This window comes from Nicotiana attenuata, unplaced genomic scaffold, assembly GCF_001879085.1.
Source record: "Nicotiana attenuata strain UT unplaced genomic scaffold, NIATTr2, whole genome shotgun sequence".
NCBI lineage: Eukaryota > Viridiplantae > Streptophyta > Magnoliopsida > Solanales > Solanaceae > Nicotiana > Nicotiana attenuata.
In genome coordinates, this window is record NW_017672134.1 from 87185 (window position 1) to 111569 (window position 24385).

At 41.6% G+C, this 24385-nt stretch overlaps 1 protein-coding gene across 1 annotated transcript; it reads right to left on the reverse strand.

Moving 5' to 3' along the window:
• Positions 1-19810: 19810 nt before the first annotated feature.
• LOC109211991 lies at positions 19811-20796 on the reverse strand. The gene is made up of 2 exons (XM_019375591.1): positions 20645-20796; positions 19811-20453 (listed from the first exon to the last, which is right to left on the reverse strand). Exons 1-2 carry the CDS (start codon positions 20794-20796, stop codon positions 19811-19813), a joined length of 795 nt encoding a protein of 264 aa, XP_019231136.1.
• Positions 20797-24385: the final 3589 nt, after the last annotated feature.

Genomic DNA, 24385 nt, shown 5'->3' on the forward strand with positions numbered 1-24385 from the left:
GCACGAGCTCAGGATGGGTTATTGATGTCATAGTGATTGTACCCCGTGCAGCGACCTTGGAAAATGTCGGTGTGTAATTTCCACACACGGGTTATCTCCTGTGAGCAGGTTAGCGGTCGCGTGGTGTTGATGAAGCATAGGCAAAGAATTCTACCCGCTATCCAGTAAGAAGTCAAATACGTGAATATTGCTAGAGATTCAGAGTATTCATAAAGGGTTTTATAGAAAGATCTCGAGGAATTTGGCGGGTTGGTTGTGCTAGATCATGTCAACAGTGAAAAAAAAATCTTGTTGGGTTCTAGAGTTGTGTAATGCTGGCTTCAAGCTAAGTGGGAGAGTCCCACCGCCTACGATTGGGTTGTATGGTTATCTTCTTGTGAGGTTTCGGGTTATCGGCGTATTGGTAAGTTATTTCGGCTAAGGGAAAAAAACATAAGTGGTAATTTGAGCGAAGGAATTGGTAAAGGTGTGCTATAGTTGGCCTTATTTGCTCATGTTCAGGCTTTGGGAAGACCGAGATTTATGTCTCGTACGGAGGTGATTTAGAAGGAAGTGATTCGGTCGGGTACTTCATTGAGATGGATGTTCATGTGACAGCGGAGCCTCGGAGTTGATTATATTCGGGGCCAAGCTAGAGTGGGTGACTCTCAACTACGTTCCTAGTGAATTCAAAGGATTAAAAATGCGGTGCCTAAGGGTTCAAGCCCGCAGTAAGGTTAAGAATTGAGCTTTTGTAGCAGATTATGATAAGAGGCTCGGAATGTTCTATGATGTTTTCAACTTGCAGTGTACCATTGGGAGGAATGTTCTCTGAAACGGTTCGTGGGTTTGGAGACAATGTGGTCTCATGGAATGGAGTCACTCAAGGTGAGTGTGGATTTAGGTTGGTGATGTAAGGAATGGAGCTATCATTATCTCTAAGGCAAGTTAAGGATGAATTAGAATAAGTCAGATTGGTTAGCCATGGTTGAATTGGCACAATGGTGGCGGTGATCAGTTTCTTCAGCGTGAATAAGTTATGCATGTGATTTGTGACGGTACGTGTGAGGTTTGACGACCGCCGTAATTGATTTTATTTGGGAGTATTCAAGTATTATGGCCTGTTATGTGCGGGCGGATCCGAGAAGGGTTATGGTGGCTTAGACCACTACTTGAGGATTTGCATGTTCTACGATTATGAGAATTCACTCACGTGTTGCTATGGTTCTCTTGGAATCAGTCAAGTATAGGATTTTTGTATGATGAAGTGTATACCCTATTAGTATTTTAGGAGTTATGATGAAATTCTTGTACTAGACTCAACGGGTTGTCAAATCGGCAGTTGGTTATGAATTTCTACATATCTCTTCCATCGTGGCGGTATTGAAAAGGTTGGGACAAGATTTATATATGTGATGAGGTGCATTGTGAGCATCGAATTTGGGAAATTATCGGTCATTATGATCAGAGAAGGTTATTATGATCCGTGAAAGATGTGGTGCATGGTGGGAATTCAGCAAAAGTATGCAGTCATGTTCTGGTACATCATGTAATGATTGATACGGTATTCGTAGGTTGAAAGCAGGCCCGACAGAGAATTTCGGGTGTTGGAACTGGGTTCTAAGCTTATTTATTTGAATAAAAGAGAATATCTTCAGATTTAATCGAGTTAATGTTCTCAACTGAGCTGTGGTAGCACGGGGAGTTGCTCAAGGTATTAAACAGAGATTTCGGACAACTCCAGTGCAGTTCTTAGCCCGTTCGAGGACGAACGTATGTTTAAGTGGGAGAGAATGTGACAATCCGACCGGTCGTTTTGAGCTCTAGCACATCGTTTGGCAGTTGGAGGCCCTGAGCAGCTTCACATCAGGTATTATGACTTGTACGCATGATTGGAATTGAATTCCGGGAAGTTCGGAGTTGATTTGGAAAGAGAATTCGCATTTCGAAAGCTTTAAGTTGGGAGAATTGACAAGGATTGGATTTTTGAGTAAACAGTCTTGGAATCATGATTTGAAGGTTCCAACAGGTTCGTATGATAATTTTGGACTTGGGCTTATGTCCGGATTGGGTTTTGGATGACCCGGGAACGTTTCGACACCCATTGTGTAAGTTAGCATTTTGAAGGAATTCCATAAGTTTGGGTTGAAGTGCATTTCAATGATATCGATGTCCGTTTGGGATTACGAGTCTGGGAATAGCTCCGTATGGTTATTCTGGTATTGGGAGCGCGATCAGAAGTGAATTTGGAGGTCCGTAGGTCATTTTGGAGTCATTTGGCGAAAGTTAGAAATTTGAAAGTTTTTGAGAAGTTTGATCGGAGGTGGACCTTTTGATATCGTGGTCGGATTCCGATTTCGAAAGTTGGAGTAGGTCTGTAATGTCGAATATGACTTGTGAGCAAAATTTTAGGTCAATTGGACGTGATTTGATAGGTTTCGGCATCGAATGTAGAAGTTCGAAGTTCTAAAGTTCATCAAGTTTGAAATGGAGTGTGATTTGTGATTTTAGCGTTGTTTGATGCGATTTGAGGCCTCGAGTAGGTCCGTTTTATGTTATGGGACTGGTTGGTGTGATTGGACGGGGTCCCGGGAGCCTCGGGTGGATACCGGATGGTTAACGAATAAATTTTGGACTTTGAAAAAGAAGTAAAACAGCTGCCTTCTGGTGTAAGGCTAGGGCCGCAAGTGCGGAGCCGCAAAAGCGGCCATGAGGGACGCAGATGCAGTGTTGGGCTAGAAGTGAAGAGACCGCAGATGCAGTCATATAGCCGTAAAAGTAGGTCCGCACCTGCGGTAGCTTAGGCGCAGAAGCGGAAAGGGCAGCCTGGTGAGAAACCGCAGGAGCGGTAGTGGGTCCGCACCTGCGGAACCGCAGAAGCGGTCAAGTGACCGCAGGTGCGGAAATGCTGGAGGCAGTGAGGTTCTTTAAATCGGGAGTTTGGCCTATTTTCTTCCATTCACTCTTGTTTGGACGATTTTTGAAGAGCTTTATGCGGGGGTTTTCATCATCAATGACAAGGTAAGCTATCCCCACCTATCTTGAGTTTGTGAGCACGTGATTTTTGCCCTAAGCAAACTATTCCAAAAGTTTCGAATAATTGATTTCTTTATTATTTTACAATTTTTGTGAATTTTTGTTAAATCTTTGTGTTAATTGGTTGCATTTTTATTCATATGAAAATAAAATAAAAAAGTATGCACAATTTAAGGATTAATTAGGTATTAATTAGTTCTAGAACAAAATTTAAAGAAAATTGCAAAAAAAATATAGTTCTTTGCACTTTTAATTGTTAATTGTTGCATTTATCTTTAAATAGAGTTTTAAATAATTTTAGGAGTTAAATAGTTTAATTAGGTCTTTGTTTTGTTTTAGAATTTTATAAAATCGAAAAAAATAATAATAAATAAATACAAAAGGAAACAAAAAGAAAAGAGTAAAAATAAAATAAAAGAATGGTCTTGATAAAAGACCAGATTTTGGGGCCAAAATCCAATTTTAAGCCCAAAAGTCACTAAAATTCCACAGCCCCAAGCCAAACCCCAAAGAACCAGCCCAATCTCGCCCAAAACTAGCCCAATTGCCCGGTCCAAACCCCACGTCTTTGAAGTTCTCGAAACGACGTAGTATAGGGGGAAACTACGTCGTTTTGAGTTAATTTGTGACCAGTTAATCTTGGCCCTTCGTTTACCTCATCCAAAGGCTTCAATCACTTCCCCCATTTAATTAAACATGTCTGAATGGCATAGTATTAACCTAGTACCCCCAGTGTTATGTCGTCTCCTTCACTTTCATAGCTTACCACTGCCGCCGCCACCGGAAGCCATACGGCGGTGTTTGATCTCCAAACCTTGCCAAAATTGCACCAGATACTCTCCTCAATCCCCTCTTCACAAATATCCACTTCTTACACCTCAAATCCAACTAGAATTCCACTAATTCCAGATCAGAAATCCCAAACCCTAGCGCCGCCCACTTTCTCCGGTGGCGGCGCTGACCCCAAAACCATCAAAATGATACCCCAGAGTTTCCATGACCCTTTCTTCCCTAGCCTGCGTCCCTTTTTCCTTCAAATTTTACTAGAGCATCTCAAGACTTAAACCCGAGATTGACCATTCAAAAGATCCAAGTCAGGTTCCATCAGGTCAGGTTTATAGTTTCGAAGCTGGGACTCGACAAAATTAACGTCGGCAAAAGATTGACATTAGTCGGGTCTCCTGCAAGGTCTTAAGCTCTGATGTGGTAGGTTTTCTTCCTCTCCTGTATATTCCTTTCTTTGATTGTTCCATCATCCTCCTCGTTCTTTCTTTAACCTAATTGTTTAAATTCATTCATGTTGAAACCCGTTTAGTTCAACTTATTCTTCATCCATTCTAGTTTCTTCTTCTTTGTGAGAATTTGATTTTCAGACCTCATAATTCACTGTCTCTCTTCTGTTTGTTCTTCTATTTAAGTCACCTGTTTAATTAGGCCCACAATTTAGTTGATTGCATATTAATTAGTTCATTTGTTTTTGTTATGTTAACTGCATCTTTTGGGGGTTTCGGCCCTGTTTTCTTGTGGAATTCTTGGGTCAGTCTTAGTTTAAGGTTCTCTGTCCATCTTTAATTGGCTTCTGAGAATCGAAAGCCCAAGCAGAAGTTAATTTGGGCTTATTGACCCATTGGTTTGGGTCAGTTGACCCGGGCTTGTGTGGTAGGTAATTTTCAAGGGGTCTTAAGGGTGTATTAGGTAGTTTAAGTTAGGGAATTTTGTAGTAACTGAAATAGAAGCCCCTAGAAGCTTCTAGCGTGGGGTTTGAATGTCAATTTCTGGTTTTTGGGTAGTATTACTTGAGTGACAAGCCAAGATTTTAGGGACTTTTAAGCAAAAGCTAAATTAAAAAGGACCTAAGGGGGTAAAAAAACAAGTGTGCAAGGCTGCCCTAATGGCTTGCCTATAAAGGCATGCTATTCTTGCCTTGCAAAAGGGGGAAGAGGTTCGGAGATCTGAAAATTCTAGCTGCTTCAAATTCTAACAGTTTCAAATTCTAGCTTAAATGTTTTCAGTGTTTGGGGTTTTTCGAAGTTTCTGAGCTGGCTTTGAGTTGAATTTGGGTTATTCAAGTCAAAGTTTTAGTTTATTTGTTGATTATGTGAGCTGCTGGGTCTCATTCGATACTAATACTGGGATTTGAGATTAGTTTTGAGCAGTTGCTGCCTTTTGCTGCTGCTGACTTTACTTCCTTCTCTGTGTTCAAATTCCCAGGTACATATCGTGTAATTCTCAAGCTTGAAGACATGAATTGAAGTGAAACATAATTTCTTTGTTAATTCGTGTATTCTGCTTCATGTAGTTCTATGAACTTCAGTAGATCATTGTGTATAATTTAAGGACTGGACTGTTGGAACCATTTGTTTCATTAGATCGTTTGGACTGCTTTAGATTTCAGTATGATGTAACGGAATGTGTAGCGATATTAGATCTAATTTAGTCAGGGTTGATCTACTTAAATCTCCATGTGTTTAACCGATCTCATTCCCTTTTCATGTCCATCGCGTGGTGCAGTAATTAGAGATCAAAAAATTAAAACCAAGCATGACATAGGAATGTTAGTTAAGTAGTCCATTAGCTCATCAAGTTTCATTGTTGATTTTTTATGTGATGTTCTATCTTAAACAAGTTTCATCAATGAAACTATAGTTGAATTACTTACTGAACCAAATTCGTTGGTCTGATTAGTTCGAACTATAGGAATTTTCTGATTTTATGTTTTTTTTTAGATTGATAAATTTAGGTTAACCTGTGAAGGAATAAATAACCAAGAGTCCATATAGTTTGTAATTACACAGCCTTGAGGAGTAGGCTTTGAGTCTGGACTCATGGTAAGTTTGGGCTCCTTGGAAGCCCAAATCATCTCACCAATCTATCTGAATTCAATTGGGCTTCTGGCCCAAAATCCCTTCAGCTTGTTTCTATAAGACTCGTGCTGGTTAGCAACAATGGGCCAAATTCGCATGGCACCAGGTGCGCACCTGGCCAGCCTCATACAACAGAGCTGGGCCAAACCTTTAAGGCCCAAAAACTGCCATAAATCAAAAAGCCCTTCAAAGTTACATTAGGATATCGGGAATTAATTCACAAATATAAATTTGGGTTTCAAATTAGGTGGCGGACTCAAATTAAGAGGGTCTTCCCTTTTGTTTGAATTCGGACTTGAACTTGAGGCCCGAACTTATAAATACGAATTAATTAGGGCCCTTTTAGAGACAACACTGTAATAGAAAATCATAGTTTCTCTTAGGATGGCCTTTAAATAAAACTTGAGACGAGCCTCGCCGCACAAAACATGTAAATTGCGGGGCCCTCATTAAATACTATGTTAAAACAATTTAGAAATCGGGTAAGCCATTCAGCGAATTTTCATGGCTTCCCGCAAAGATATCAACACGCTAGTTGCTATAGGCGCGTTATTTAATAATTTTACCTTCCTAAACTCGGGTGTGCATTTCATGCAACCCAAATCCAAATCCCAAAACGTTGAATAAGAGGTGTTGAGGATCCGGGTGCATTTCATGTGACGTGATCCAAAAGCACGCTCTTAAACGGCGTTCACTTTCGTAAAAAATAATTAAAGCGATAAATAATCCCAAAATTGCATTATAGGTGGGAATGTGTATAAAACCAGATGTTTAGCCATTTATAATAATTTAAGCGACCGTGCTAGAACCACGGGATCCGGGGGTGCCTAACACCTTCCCTCGGGTCAACAGAATTCCTTACACAGAATTTTTGGTTCGCAGACTCCAATTGGGAAGTCGAAATTTTCCTCGATTTGGGATTTAAGTTAAACCGGTGACTTGGGACACCAAAAGCTAATCCTATCCCAAGTGGCGACTCTGAAAAAAATAAATAAATAATCCCATTTCGAATAATGTCACTTTAAATGGAAAAACTCCCTTATACATTTATCCCTCGGGGTAGATGTGTAAAAAAGGAGGTGTGACAGAGTTAAATACATTGATTATGTATAGATTATAGCATGAAAATTGGTAGAAATTTGGGAGTTTGAGGAAAACCTAGAAAATTTGTGTTCTTGGATTTTGACCACGATTTTGGACATGAAATTGAGAGTGGATTATAGATTTGAGATCGTAAGGTTATGGGTAAACTATACCTTCAAAAAATTTCGGAATACGAGCACGTGGGCCCAAGGGCGATTTTATCAACTTTTCGATCAGGGTTAGAAATTGTTATAAATTGGATTATTATGGGTAATTGAGCATAAATTAATGGGTTTACATAATTATTGGCTAGATTTGGAGCATTGTGCATCGATTTGAGCCTTCGGAAGGGCGTGAAATGCCGGTTATGGAACTTCGGAGTGAGGTGAGTCTCCTTTCTAACCTTGTAAGAGGGAATTGTGCCCATAGGTGAATTAATTGGATATGTGCTTCTATTCGTGGGTGTCACGACCCAAAATCCATTAAGGGTCGTGATGGCGCCGGACACCACTGTCAGGCAAGCCAACCAAAAATACTTAATTAAATTTTCGTTTTAATACTCTTAAAATTTATGATTTTCCTTCAAATTACCAATTAAAAAGATAATCACTTCAAGTCAAATTGAATAATAAGCAATTAATACAAAATACTTCATAACCATCCTAGAACCCGGTGTCACAAGTGCCTGAGCAATTTCTAAGAAAAATCGAATAAAGTACAACAGCTGTCCGGAATACAATTGGACAGAAAATAAATAGAATCCTGAGAGAGACTATACTAGCTGCGGGTCGCCTCAAGGAAATACAGCTCACCTAGTCTCCGTGTCAACCATGCTGCTACGCCTGCTAAGCCATTAGTGGCGCATGTTCCTGTGCAACAAAAATGCACAGAAGTGTAGTATGAGAACAAAAATAATGTGTACTCAGTAAGTATCCCGCCTAATCTCGAAGAAGTAAGACGAGATGGCAACTTCGACACTTACTACAGGTCCAGCAGTAATATTATTAATGCGATGACTCACGGATTTATCAAGAACAACAGTAAAATTTAAATGCGTCACTAAACAGGTGAAAGTTCCTTTTTATTTAAAGTCTCCGGATTCATAATCCCTTAATTAAATATTATCTCAAGTCGGGAAAAAAGGGGAGAGCAGATATTATTATCAACGAATATCAAGGCAAGCAATACAAGCATGCGCAACTCATGCCGAGGTCATACGGCCCTATCCAACAATATTTAAATTGTGCACTGCCAGAGGGTCGAATGGCGCGAACCATAGATGCATCTATTTAATCTACCAAGGCGATCGGCCCGTTCCACAATAGATAAACACATTCAAATAGTCAAGTCAATAACTCGTCAAGGAGCAATTATTCAGAAAAAGGCAAGTTTCTCTTTTAAAAGTCAAGAATAGATATCTAGTCTATTAGAAATTCATTTACACGTTCAATATGTTCAAGCATTTTAGATTTGTCAACAAGGTTGCATTTATTACAAGTAAGCATGCTCCTGGGTCCTAGACTACCCTGACTTAAGCATAATAGTAGCTACGCACGGACTCTCGTCACCTCGTGCGTACGTAGCCCCAGCAGATAGGAGCACATAACACAGTAACTCACCTATGGGGACAATTCCCTCTTACAAGGTTAGAAAGGAGACTCACCTCGCTCCGAAGATCCATAACCGGCATTCCACGCCCTTCTGAAGACTTGAATCGATGCTAAATACACCCAAAACTAGCCAATGATTATGCAAATTCATTAATAGATGATAAACTACTCATATTAATCCAATTTATAACAATTCCTAACCCCGATCGGAATGTTGACAAAAACTCCCTCGGGCCCACGTGCCCGGATTTCCAAAATTTTCGAAGAATAAGTTTACCCATAGCCTCACGAACTCGAATACAAAATTTTCTCTTAATTCCATACCCAAAATCGTGGTCAAATTCCAAGAATATCAATTTCTAGGTCTTTCTCCCAAAACCCCAAATTTCTACCAATTTACATGCTAAAATCCATACATAATCGATGTATTTAACTCAAAATGGAAGGGATTAGCTTACCTTATCGTTGATGATGAAAAATCCCACTTGAAACTCTCCCAAAAATCGCCCAAGCCAAGAAAATATGAGAGAAATGGCCAAATCCCGATTTTTAAAACACCTCTCTGCCTCCAGCACTTTCCGCACCTGCGGTCCCTTGACCGCTTCTGCGGTTCTGCAGGTGCGAGCCACCCCACCGCTTCTGCGGTTTCCTCCAGGCTCCCATTTCCCGCTTCTGCGCTTCCATTCCCGCAGATACGGTCCCGCTTCTGCGGCCAAACGACCGCATCTACGGTCCCTGTTTCCTTTTGCCCAAACCGCATCTGCAACTATTGGGCCGCTTTTGCGGCTCCGCGCCTGCGGCCCTTTTCTCGCAGGTGCGGTTACACCAGCAACCAGCAACTTCAGCCTTCCAAAAATTCCATTTTCGATCAGTTAACCACCCGAAATCCACTCGAGGCCCCCGGGCCCCAACCAATCATACCAACCAGTCCCAAAACACATTAAGGATTTGCTCGAGGCCTCAAATCATATCAAACAACGCTAAAACCACGATCGACCTCCAATCCAAGCTTTATGAACATTAGAATTTCAAACTTCTACTTCCGGTGTTTAAACCTATCAAATCACGTCTGATTGACTTCAAATTTTGCGCACAAGTCATATTCGACATTATGGACCTACTCCAACTTTCGGAATCGGTTTCCGACCCCGATATCAAAAAGTCCACCTCCGGTCAAACTTCTCAAAACCCTTCAAATTTCTATCTTTAGCCAAATGACTCCAAAATGCTCCACGGACATCCGAATTTACTTCCGATCGCGCTCCCAACTCCAGAATCACCATACGGAGCTACTCCCAGATTCGGATTCCCAAACGGACGTCGGTAACACTGAAATGCACTGCAACCCAAACCTATGAAATTTCTTCCAAAATGCTAACCTCCAAAATAGGCGCCAAAATGCTCCCGGGTCATCCAAAACCCGATCCGGGCATACGCCCAAGTCCGAAATCCTCATACGAACCTGCTGGAACCTTCGAATCCTGATTCCGATGTCGTTTACTCAAAAATCCAATCCTAGTCGATTCTTTCAACTTAAAGCTTTCGAAATGAAAATTCTCCTTCCGAATCAACCCCGAACTTCCCGAAATTCAATTCTGACCACGCGTACAAGTCGTAATACCTGAAATGAAGCTGCTCATGGCCTCAAACTGCTTAACGGCGCGCTAGGGCTCAAAACAACCGGTCGGGTCGTTACATCCTCTCCCACTTAAACATACGTTCGTCCTCGAACGTGCTAGGGACTGTGCTGGGGTTGTCTGAATTCATTGTTTAACACCTCGAGCACCTACCCGTGCTACCATAACTCAGTTGGGCGCCCTAGCTCGGTCAATCTGAAGATATCCTTTTTTCACTTAAGCAAATAAGCCTTAGAGCCCAATTCCATCATCCGGAATTCTCTGCCAGGCCCTTTCCAACATAAGCTCACCGTATCAGTAACTACAAGCAGCACCAAAACATGACTGCTTATCTTAGCTGAATTCACATCTTGCACCACTTTACTCACAGGACCACAATAGCATTCTCTGATCCAATAAATCGAAATTCCACGAACCTGATGCTCCCATTGCACCTCATGACCTACATAGGTCTTGCTCTAACTCTTACAACACCGCCAAGACGGAAGAGATGCGTAGAAATTTATAACCAATTGCCGAACCAACAAATCATTGGGTCTATACTCCTGCCAGGAACCATCACCTCATCTTGAACCAAATAATAGCCTTAGCTCCTTAATGTACTTCATATAATCCGATCGCACTGATCCTAGATCCAGTAACCTTATATTACTCTGTATGAACTGCTCAGGCAGCAAGTTACCCCTGACATGACCAAAAGTCTCATATGATGCCACAACGTGCCAATAGGCTACCAACTCGAACGCGATACATAAGGAAAATGAAATCTGGAAGGGACTACTCGAATCACGCGACTAATATGAACCTTCCCCAAAAAATGGAGAAACAAAACACATAGAATGGAATATAAGGGACTGTAATTATCATTACACTGTTGCGGCGTGCAAGCCGACCCGCACATAAAACTCACATAAGGAGATACACATCGAGCTGAATTGATCATTACAAAAAGATACCGAATATCGGTCAAAAGCACGCTAAGTACATAATACCATCCCTGAGGGGACATATGGTGCCATAAGCCAACAAACTCAAGCACAACTGAGGTGCGATATATGTTCTGAAACTAAAGAGCCGTACCGCTCACATAACACCATCGCTACGCGGAACCTCAACACATAAGAAATTACCAAGACATTTCGCAACTCACACGGCACAATATAGCATTAGATGAAATAGCCGACAACGAATTAACACCCAACGCTCGAATACTCATCTAAAATGAGAACTACGCTGAAATGAGCACATCTTGCCTGATATAGAGCCCATATCCACATTTAAATCCATCCATAGACCTCAAGCTGATTCTGATCGCGCCGAACTAGGCTAATAGCCCTTCAAAGGTCCAGAAATACTCCCCTTGTTCCTCATAACGCATAAGGACAACCATCATAACCGGAGTAATCCTCCACAGTCCATAACCCAATAAACCGTGTACCCTCCAGGCATCAATTCTTAATTTAACGACATCACTACAATTTCATACTTGATTTAACTCTTCAATTAATCATGTGGCTACATGCCATACTAATACAACCTTTCCATGGGCACGCTCCCACAACCTTCTGTAACAGATAACAAGTCTGTATATACCACCGGCCGCACTAACGCTGAAAAGCGATAAAGAATCCATAAGCAGGATGCAAAGCTTCTTTCACAAACGCCGATCTCAGGTGACGCTGAAGACAATACCAACTTAGTTTAAACATCAAAACTACTTTCCTACTCATCCGAGCTCGTGACATTCCCGTCAACACCGAACTGTAACCTTGATCCTCACTTCAAATTCTATACCACTCACTGCACCCAACACGCAATATACGATAGAACACAATTTTCATCATAACTCCGGAACAACTAATAGTTTAACACTTCATCGTATAAAAACTTTTCACTTGACTCACCTTAGGAGAACCATTGCGACACACAGGTAAATTTTTATAACCGCAGAATATGCAAATCTCTAAGTAGTGGTCTATGCCACCATAGCTCTTCCGGGACCCGCCTACACCTGACAGGCCATGACAGTAGAATACTTCTGAATAACATCATTTACGGCGGCCGACAAGCCTCACATGTACCGCCACCAATCGCTTGCATAACTTGATCGCGCTGAGGGAACCGATCACTGCCACCAATATGTCAATTCAACTATGGCTAATCAATCTATCTTCTTCCAATTTATCCTTGATAGCCTTAGAAATAATAATAACTCCATTCAACACATAGCATACTCCATCCGCACTCATCTCAAGTGACCTTGACTTACGAGACCATGCTGTCTCAAATACCACGAACCATTTCATGCCTCCCAATTGCTACCCTGCAGGTCAAAACATCATAAAATCTTCTGGGCACCTCCTCATAAGCTGCTACAAGGCTTGATTCTTAACTGTATCTATAGGCTCGAAGCCATTAAGCACCACACTTTACCCTTTTTGAATCCACTAGGACCGTTGTTGAGAGCCACCCGCTCTGGCTTGGCCCGAATATAATCAACTCCATAAATCTTCTAGCACATGAATACCCTCTCGACGAAGCACCCGGCAGAATCACTTCCCTCGAAATCCACATCTATACAAGGCATAAGTCCTGAATCCTTCCCCAAGTTTGAACATGGGCCAATAAGGCCAACCATAGCACTCATTTAACAATTCCTTTGCTCAAATCACCGCTTATGTCCTTTCCGTAGCTGAAATGACCCATCAATATGCTAATAACCAGAAACCTCGCAAGTAGTTAACCATGCAACCCTAATCATAGGCGGTGGGACTCTCCCACTTAGCTTGAAGCCATTATTACACAACTCTGGACTCCACCAAGATCCTTTTATTTCTTATTGACATAACCTTGCGCAATCAACCGACAAAATTCTCTGAATCTTTCTGTAAAACCCCTTTTTATACTCTGAATCATCAACCACGTTCACACGACCGATCTCCTTGCGGTATAGCCAATAGAACCCTTTGCAGAAACTTCGCCAACCAAGCGACCGCCGTCCTGCTCACTGGAGATATCCCGCCCGTGGGATCTACGTGCTGACGTCTTCCAACCCGCTACACGGGGTGCAAACACCACGACATTAATGACCCATCGTGAGTCCAAACTCACTCTCTAGTTGCACAAGTCCATTTATCTCTCGTGGACATCAATTAAGTGCGTAACAACATCCTTTCAATTCAAAGTCAGGTTGTATCCTTCTTCATTTCAAGCAGCTCCTATCCGTCATATCAAATCTCCTGCCGCACAATAGTCCATACTTCAAATTAATTCGTAGGCCCAAATCACCGATCACTAAAATTCCCAAATCACTCCAAACTCTCCCACTTTGGCGAAACTCACCCCTCTAGTCGACTACTCGACCTTTGCTTCTTATACCTGGCCTTCTAGAAATTTTAACCACTGCCTGATACTCCCCACATATCCTTCCTTATCCTTTGCTGCTCAGTTGTTGCCTTAAATAAAATCTATCTTTATGGCACTTGAACCCACAACTGTTGCTAACTTTAAACCATTCCGAAGATCATTTTCCTCGAACTATCGGTATTAGGAACACTGATTCAATCCTGCACCACCGCACCCCGCGACACTTAATAGCCGCATCTTCAATGCTACTTCACAATATCTTGCCCCAAAGGCGAATTGTAGAAGATAATAACACCGGCGAACTTAGTACATTCAATAGGGACAACAACAACTCATCATAGAAGAAAACTCTACGATACTCGCAAATACCAAATCTCATTACTCCGTCAACCCAAATCTGCACATTCTTAGTCCGATTGCCTTTCCTCCGCCAGAAGTAAAATACCGAATCTCTGAATCCTGCACTGAGTAAATCTCCCTTCAAGTCATTCTCTGCCCCGACACGTAGGCAAACATCCTACCATCATATCAATACTGCGGAACAATTGTTCATAGCATCATGGCAACTTGTGCCTAGCCTCAGAGCTCTCAGAAGTACCGCTACTGAGCTGAAACAACAGAATATCCTTCTACAGGGCGACGATAATCGCTCAGACAACTATGTAGGGAGAAACATTCCGTACCACATCGGTAGTACCATTACAATTCTTCAATTCTCGATTCATAATGAGCGGTTCGCGTCGCATAAGATTGAATATGAAGGAATGAAAGGCATAGCCTCCAGGGATCAAATCGCACAATGAGGAATCAAGAAGGGAAGTACTCCTACAGTCCTGCAGCCTCCCGAGGATAAGTACAGACGTCTCCGTACCGATCCGCGAGACTCTACTAGACTTGCTCATGACTCATGAGACCTACGGGAACCTAGTGCTCTGATACCATGTTGTCACGACCCAAAATCTACTAAGGGTCGTGATGGCGCCGAACACCACTGTCGGGCAAGCCAACCAAAAATACTTAATTAAGTTTTCGTTTAAATACTCTTGAAATTTATGATTTTCCTTCAAATTTACCAATTAAAAAGATAATCGCTTCAAGTCAAATTAAATAATAAGCAGTTAATACAAAATACTTCATAACCATCCCAGAATCCGGTGTCACAAGGGCATGAGCAATTTCTAAGAAAAATCGAATAAAGTACAACAGCTGTCCGGAATACAATTGGACAGAAAATAAATAGAATCCTGAGAGAGACTATACTAGCTGCGGGTCGCCTCGAGGAAATACAGCTCACCTAGTCTCCGTGTCAACCATGCTGCTACGCCTGCTAAGCCATTAGTAGCGCATGTGCATGTGCAACAAAAATGCACAGAAGTGTAGAATGAGTAGAAAAACAATGTGTACTCAGTAAGTATCCCGCCTAATCTCGAAGAAGTAGAGACGAGATGGCAACTTCGACACTTACTAAAGGTCCAGTAATAATATTATTAATGCGATGACTCACGGATTTATCAAGAACAATAGTAAAATTTAAATGCGTCACTAAACAGGTGAAAGTTCCTTTTTATTTAAAGTCTCCGGATTCATAATCCCTTAATTAACAATTATCTCAAGTCGGGGAGAGCAGATATTAGTATCAACAAATATCAAGGCAAGCAATACAAGCATGCGCAACTCATGCCGAGGTCGTACGGCCCGATCCAACAATATTTAAACTGTGCACTGCCAGAGGGTCGAATGGCGCGAACCATAGATGCATCTATTTAATCTACCGAGGCGTTCATCCCGTTCCACAACAGATAAACACATTCAAATAGTCAAGTCAATAACTCGTCAAGGAGCAATTATTCAGAAAAAGGCAAGTTTCTCTTTTAAAAGTCAAGAATTGATATCTAGTCTATTAGAAATTCATTTACACGTTCAATATGTTCAAGCATTTTAGATTTGTCAATAAGGTTGCATTTGTTACAAGTAAGCATGCTCCTGGGTCCTAGACTACCCGGACTTAAGCATAATAGTAGCTATGCACGGACTCTGATCACCTCGTGCGTACGTAGCCCCCGCAGATAGGAGCACATAACCAATTAACTCACATATGGGGACAATTCCCTCTTACAAGGTTAGAAAGGAGACTCACCTCGCTCCGAAGATCCATAACCGGCAGTCCACGCCCTTCCGAAGACTTGAATCGATGCTAAATACTCCCAAAACTAGCCAATTATTATGCAAATTCATAATATACGATAAACTACTCATATTAATCCAATTTATAACAATTCCTAACCCCGATCGGAAAGTTGACAAAAATGCCCTCGGGCCCACGTGCCTAAATTTCCAAAATTTTCGAAGATTAAGTTTACCCATAGCTTTACGAACTCGAATACAAAATTTTCTCTTAATTCCATACCCAAAATTGTGGTCGAATTCCAAGAATATCAATTTCTAGGTCTTTCTACCAAAACCCCAAATTTCTACCAATTTACATGCTAAAATCCATACATAATCGATGTATTTAACTCAAGATGGATGGGATTAGCTTACCTTATCGTTGATACTGAAAAATCCCATTTGAAGCTCTCTCAAAAACCGCCCAAGCCAAGAAAATATGAGAGAAATGGCCAAATCACGATTTTTAAAACACCTCTCTGCCTCCAGCACTTTCCGCACCTGCGGTCCCTTGACCGCTTCTGCGGTTCCGTAGGTGCGAGCCAGCCCACCGCTTCTGCGGTTTCCTCCAGGCTCCCATTTCTCGCTTCTGCGCTTCCATTCCCGCAGATGCGGTCCCGCTTCTGCGGCCAAACGACCGTATCTGCGGTCCCAGCTTCCTTTTGCCCAAACCGCATCTGCGACTATTGGGCCGCTTCTGGGCTCCGCACCTGCGGCCCTTTTCTCGCAGGTGCAGTTACACACGCAACCAGCAACTTCAGCCTTCCAAAAATTCCATTTTCGATCCGTTAACCACCCGAAATCCACCCGAGGCCCCCGGGACCCCAACCAATCATACCACCAGTCCCAAAACACATTACGGATTTGCTCGAGGCCTCAAATCATGTCAAACAACGCTAAAACCACGAATCGACCTCCAATCCAAGCTTTATGAACTTTAGAAATTCAAACTTCTACTTCCGGTGTTTAAACCAATAAAATCACGTCCGATTGACTTCAAATTTTGCGCACAAGTCATATTCGACATTACGGACCTACTCCAACTTTCGGAATCGGATTCCGACCCCGATATCAAAAAGTCTACCTCCGGTCAAACTTCTCAAAAACCTTCAAATTTCTATCTTTAGCCAAATGACTCCAAAATGCTCCACGGACATCCGAATTCACTTCCGATCGCGCTCCCAACTCCAGAATCACCATACGGAGCTACTCCCAGATTCGGATTCCCAAACGGACGTCGGTAACACTGAAATGCATTGCAACCCAAACCTATGAAATTTCTTCCAAAATGCTAACCTCCAAAATAGGCGCCAAAATGCTCCCGGGTCATCCAAAACCCGATCCGGGCATACGCCCAAGTCCGAAATCCTCATACGAACCTGCTAGAATCTTCGAATCTCGATTCCAATGTCGTTTACTCAAAAATCCAATCCTAGTAGATTCTTTCAACTTAAAGCTTTCGAAATGAAAATTCTCCTTCTGAATCAACCCCGAACTTCCCGAAATTCAATTCTGACCACGCGTACAAGTCGTAATACCTGAAATGAAGCTGCTCATGGCCTCAAACTGCTGAACAACGCGCTAGGGCTCAACACGACCGGTCGGGTCGTTATTGTGGGGGCTACATATGCACGAGGTGACGAGAGTCCGAGCGTAGCTACTATTATGCTTTAGTCTGGGTAGTCTAGGAGCCAAAAGCATGCTTTACTTGTAATACTTGAAATCTTGTTGTCAATTTAAAATGCTTAAAACATATTGAACGTGTAAATGAATTTCTAAGAGACTAGACATCGTTTCTTGACTTCTAAAAATAGAGATTTCCTTTTATTGGATAACTATTTTCCCTTGATTGACTGTTTGGTGTGTTTATTTATATTTGACCGCATCGTATTTTTTATTCGCGAGCGGTGTAATAGATGTATCTATGGTTCGCACCATCCGACCCACTTGTAGTGCACAATTTAAATATTGTTGGATCGGGTCGTACGACCTCAGCATGATTTGCGCATGCTTGTATTGCTTGCCTTGAAATTCATTGATGTTGATATTTGTTCTCCCTGGCCTGAGATAAATGTATAAATGATGAAAATGAATTTAGGAATTTCCTATAAAAGAAAGAATTGTTTACTTGCCTCATGCTATTGAGTTCAGCCCTTTTTATGAAAATCCTCGATTTACTATATTATTGGTATATTATTATTGGACCACTAGTAAGTGTCGAAGTCGAACTCTTGTCTCTACTTCTTCGAGATTAGACTTGATACTTACTGAGTACACGTTGTTTTTGTACTCATGCTACACTTGCTATGCATTTTTGTTACACAAGCACATGTACCTCTAGCGGCCTAATGGGCGTAGCAGCATGGATGATACAAAGACTAGGGGTGTTCATAAAAACCCGAAAAACGAACCAAACCAAACCAACCAAAAAAGTCGATACTTTTTGGTTTTGTTTGGTTTTGGTTTTGAATTTTAAAAACCGATCAAATTTGGTTCGGTTTTGGTTTTAATCAGGAAAAAATCGGAAAAAACCGAACCAAACCAACTATAAGAGTAGCTATTTCAAATTTATTATTACACCTATATATATGTATATTTTTATACAAAGTTTCAAAAATTTAATGTGAATGTTAATAGTTTGCACTTTTAGTATAGTTCTTTACCTTTACATTCTAGTTTGATTGGTAGTTTTCTTTTGGTAAGTGTAAGAATCTATTTCGTGTTAAAAATAATATATTTTTAATTGAGTCCTTAAATTATTCATCACTATTTGATTCAATTATTAACAAAATATCTTGGTAAATAATAGATTTCTCAAAAGGTAATTAATTTGATAGTGTTACGTTGAAAATATGGTCGCCGGATTTTCTGTTTGGTAGTGTATGTCTTATTTTTAAGAAAAAACCAACAAATAACCACAAAAATTGAAAAACCGATAAAACCCGACATAAACTGAATCAAGGAAAAACTGACTTAATTGGTTTGGTTTGGTTCTAATATTTGAAAAATCGACTTATTTGGTTTGGTTTCTTTTAAGGGAAAAACCAATCCAAACCAAACCATGAACACCCCTAACAGAGACTTAGGTGAGTTGTATCTCTCGAGGCGACCAGCAGCCGGCATAGTGTCTTTCAGTATATAGTATCTACCTTCTGTCCAATTTGTATTCCGGACAGTTATTGTGCTTCATTTGATTTTCTAGAAATTGCTCATGCACTTGTGACACCGAGTTCTTGGATAATTATGGGATTATTCAATATTAAGTTTGTTAAAGACATCATCTTATTTCAGTGAATTTCATTATTTATTGTTTAATGTATAAAGGGAATAATTCAATAAATACTAAAATGGAAATTTAATTAACTTCTTGGTGTTGGCTTGCCTGACAAAGGTGTTCGGCGCCATCACGGCCCCTAGTGGATTTTGGGTCGTGACAATAAAAGACTTGGGAACCCTGTAATCATCATCTTCACCAGTCCCCTGCTTCTCCGGTTAGGTCCAGGCTAGTGTTGGTAATTGCTGTTTAGCTTCTTGCTTTGTGACTGAACTTGGCCCCTTTGTTGTTGCAAGTGCGGATATCGAAATCACCTCTTCAACCGCAAACATTTCCTTTGCGTCTGGCTGTTCTCCGTAGATTGTTTTAATCCCTCCTAGCGTTAGGAATTTTAGCACTTTGTGCAGAGTCCAGGGCAATGCTCTCATGTTGTGGATCCAAGGCCTCCCGAACAAAGCGTTGTACCTCATGTCTTCTTCGATCACATAAAACTTGTCTTCCTGGATGGTCTTGGCGGCATTCACCGGTAGTGTTATCTCCCACTTGGTGGTTTCACATACCATGTTGAATCTTTTAGACTCAGATCGCAGGCACGATTTGATCTTGTGGGTCGAGCTCTTCCACGACCCTCGATCTGATGATGTTGGCCGAGCTACCTGGATCAATTAACACACGCTTAACTTAAGATTTATTTATGAGTATAGATATTACCAGTGCATCATTTTGGGGTTGCACGATCCCCTCTGAGTCCTCGTCATTGAAAGACAAAGTTCCTTCTGGTACGTAATCTCGAGTTTATTTTTCCCTCGTGATGGATACTTTGGTGCGCTTCAACATCGGCCCTTGAGGAACGTCGACTCCACCGATGAACATGTTAATGACGTGTTGTGGTTCTTCCTGTTTGGCCTGTTTATTAGAATCCCTATTCCTAAAATGATTCTTAGCTTGGTCGCTCAGGAATTCTCGAAGATGCCCATTATTAAATAACCGGGCTACTTCCTCTCTCAACTGTCGGCAATCCTCTTTTTTATGGCCGTGGGTGCCATGATATTTGCACATCTGGTTAAGATCCCTTTGGGTTGGATCAGATTGTAGAGGTCGAGGCCATTTGGTGTCCTTGATGCGTCCGATGGCAGATACAATGGCGGCAACGTCGACATTAAAGTTGTATTCTGGTAACCTCGATGCTTCCTTAGGCACGATAGGCCTGTCGAAACCATTTTCGCCCATGAGTCTCTGGTTGCTTTGACCTCGATCACTTCTCCTTTCACTTCTTATGGGGTTTCTCCCGGATCCGTTACCTCTATGCTCCCCATTATATGGTTGATAACTATCCCTGCTTGATCTCAGTTCACAATCAATGTCTCTCTTGGCTATATCGACGGCCTTGACGGGATAAACGGACCCCGAAGGGGCCCCAAGTTGATCATCGTCGACTCTGATTTTTGATTGATATCGGTTATGTATGTCAACCCAAGTAACAACGAGATACTCTATCGGGTTTTGTTTTAACTGTTGTGAAGCCAACGAGCTTCGAACATTGAGTCCCTAGGTGAAGGCTTGGACGACCCAATCGTCCGCAATCGGGGTAGGTCCATTCGTTCCATTTAGAAACGGGACATGAATTACCGGAGCATCTCATTATCCCTTTGTTTTACTTTGAAATGATCTAACTTTTTGCTCTCGACCTTGATAGTCCCGGCGTGTGCTTTTATGAAGGAATCTGCAAGTATAGCGAATGAGTCAATAGAATTAGGAGGTAGGCTATGGTACCATATCATGGCTCCCTTGGACAGAGTCTCCCCAAACTTTTTTACCAAGACAGACTCGATCTCATCATCCTCCAAATCGTTCCCTTTGATGGCACATGTGTAGGAAGTCGCGTGCACATTTGGATCGGTCGTTCCGTTCTACTTAGGAAGCTCGGGCATGCGGAACTTCTTAGGAATCGGCTTTGGAGCGGCACTTGGAGGAAAAGTTCGGAACAGAGTCCAGGCCCTTCAATATCGGTGGTGCTCCTGGGATTTGATCAACCCTGGAATTGTAGGTTTCCACCTTCTTGTCATTGGCTTCGATTTCTTCACCCCCGATTCTATCCGTTTCGCTAGTTCTTCGAGCATCTTCTTGATCTCGGGGTTGGTCCCCGACTCCTTTTCATCCGACCTCTCCGAGGGTCAGTTCATTTCTGTGGACGACTTCCCGGGATGGTTTGTGCTCAATCCTGGTCGGCGCGCGGCTCTGATTCTAGAGTTGGGCTATCGCTGCCTGTTGAGCCTATAACATTGGGAAGATCACCCGCAAGTTGATCCCACCATCTTCGTCGTCGTGCGTGCTTTTTGTAACCAATTGAACATCTCTGCGGATGTTGTTCTCAGGATCGGTGGGCAAATTTGTATTGATGGCCACATGCGAGCTAACATCGATCGAGTCTGCGGTTGGGACTCCGCCGAGATCGGCTAGGGGAACCTCATTTTCGGGTGCCACGTTGTCCCGGATTTGGCGTCTACGATTAGATGGGCTGACTTGGAGTTCGATATTTTGGATTTTGGCCGAAATGAGAGACACTTCAAATAACAAGCGTAAAATAGGGTGTGTTATAGAAGTTTGTATCAAAATAGCCACTATTATCCTTAGTCCCATGGTGGGCGCCAAACTGTTTACCCCCAAAATCTGATAACAATTAAATTTGTAAGTTATTTTAAGGATACGTGGTTTAATTCAACACAAAGTAATTACTGAAGTAAATAAAGAATAAACAAAGACAGAATAGATTCAAACCACACGATTGAGATAGTTCCAGTCCCAGTGAAATAATCGACCTTGATCCGGGCTCACCACGATCAGCGCTAATGAACATGAAAGATAGCTACTAGCAGAGAAAATAATAATATATTCCCTTGAAGTGCGAATTACAATGTGTTTCACAAGTAATCAGACCCCCTTTATATAGTAGGGGAATCCTACATTAGGTACAACTCTATAAAAGATAAAAATCTCCTAATTAAGTGATTGCCGAATTCTTCTCAGTATGTGCCGAGATCCCCACCGTGATATTCGGTCGGTCACGGATATCACGGTCTTCTGTTGGCCGTGCTCTATCACCTGACAAAGCTCTTCGAAGTTGATCAAGGCTAGGACCGATCTGAATCACGACCCCGATATCCTCTAGGGCAGGCGTTATGGTCTGGACTCCAAATTGATGAGATCTCTACCTCGGTCTAGGCCCCCCTGTTACCATATCTCGAGCTTGGCTTATCATGTCGGAGACCTAGACGTACTACGAGACTGGTTTTAGCCGTGTACAATTTGCTTTGACCATAGTAACTATTGTTTGGGTTAAACAGAAGCAATGTGTATTGTTCATTAGGTTGTTTTGATGGGCTGTCGCGCCCCCTTTTTCCCTCTTTGCATCGAGATATCGGGTTTATAATATTTCGGGTATAGGTCAACTCGTTCCTTTTGGACACTGGGTTTTGCATTTGAAGAGTCGCCACCTAATGATTCAGGGTACATTAGGACACCTATAAGGTTCACTTCTAAGTTTGTTTGATAACCAGAGATAGGGTAAGGGCTTGAAATTATCCTAAGGGGAAGGTGTTAGGCACCCCTCAGGATCCACTACTGTGGTTCCCGGCCAGATAGTTCTTTGTGAATTTGGTGCAATTAACAGATAAGGCTCAAATAAGAGGGGATTTAAATACACAAATGTTTGGAAGTGATAAAAGCAAAATAGAACAATCATTAAAAGGCTGATTTTGAAAAGAAGTCATAATTCTTTAAAGGAAAAGAAAGAGAGGGGAGGGGTCCTAGGTTTATTTATAATATGGATCACGTCAATGCAATACCCGGTAATCACTCCTCAAAAGAGGGGCTACACGTGGTATTAGTGCACCGGTCATCATATCCATATCTACCCTTCCCACCCTGTTAAGGTACTAAAGCGCGGATCGGTCTCGACCACTATTGCATGCTATTACCCATCCTATTCCTATCAGTCCCGGAGGCACTTAGGACTACTATTCCTAAAGGGGAGGGATATTAGACTGACTTTGACGTTTCAAAGGTGAAAAAGCTAAGGCGACATACAAAACACATAGGACTGCATATTAAAAAGGGGAAAAGCACGTAAACACTGAAGGCTCATGTATACCTCCTCAAACAAGGCACACAAATAGCATGACTCAAACAACAATCAAGGTCTGAATCTAAAATACTAAGGCAAGGGGAGTTTAAGTTGTTGAAGCAGACCAATTTATTACGTAACTCAGATAAGAAGTCCGAATCAGGCCTGCCTGCTGGTTGTAGCAATTACTAGTTAACAGAAGCGGGCTCAGTATTATTTGTTGTTATTTCCTAAGGTTTGCCTAAGTGTTTGGGTGAGATCTTATGAGCATGGTATCTATTACTGATTCAGAGCGTGGCAAAGCAGTAACAAATTTAAAACGAGTGGTTTGAGATCTTATAGGCATGCTTGCTAAACCGTGTTAACAAGGGGAGAGTAAGTTGTTTTAAAAAAAACTAGTTCAGAATAGTATGAATTAGGCGGATTTTAAGCTAGACTGGTTTCAGATTCTACAAACGATGATATCCATTATTGCTGATTTTAATTCCTATAGACATGATATCTAGTGTTGCTGATTTTAATTCCTATAGACATGATATCTAGTTGAACGTGAAGTGGAAACAGGCAGGATTTTACTCGGGAATTCCTATAGGCATGATTTCTATGAAAATACAGATTTTAACATTATGAACATGATATCTGCTTATAGCCGTTTAGATCCTAATAAGCATGGTGTCTAAGTGTGGTAACAAACATCCAGAATTTTAAACAAGTCCTATAGGCAGGTTACCTAAATGTAGAGTCAAACATGCAGAATTTATTAGAGGACAGATCCCATAGGCATGGTGTCTAAATGTAAAGTTGAACATGCAGAATTTTAAACAAGTCCTATAGGCAGGTTATCTAAATGTAGAGTCAAACATGCAGAATTTATTAGAGGACAGATCCCATAGGCATGGTGTCTAAATGTAAAGTTGAACATGCAGAATTTAAAGTAAGTCCTATAGGCAGGTTATCTAAATGTAGAATTGAACACGCAGAATTTAAAACCAGTCCTATAGGCATGTTTTCTACCCTTCAAACAACTAAACATGCATATTACCCATCCCTTTTCACTAGCCAACCCCGAGTGTTTATTACAAATTATAACAAACCAAAATACTGAATTACATCAAAAAAAATATAAAACAAAAGAAGTTACAACCAGAGGAAGCCTGATTCTTGACTTCCTCTCTGAGTTAGGGAATAAATCACCTCATATACCATTTTTCGTTTCCAGGGCCTTTCTCAGACCTGGGTGTGTCAAA

Excerpts from the sequence above, each read along its gene's own strand:
- LOC109211991 (XM_019375591.1), bottom strand. The coding sequence starts at position 20,796 with ATGATATGGTACCATAGCCTACCTCCTAATTCTATTGACTCATTCGCT. Across the intron at positions 20,454-20,644 it reads AGGGATAATGAGATGCTCCG|AGTCGACGATGATCAACTTG; the intron begins GTAATTCATGTC and ends ATCAAAAATCAG.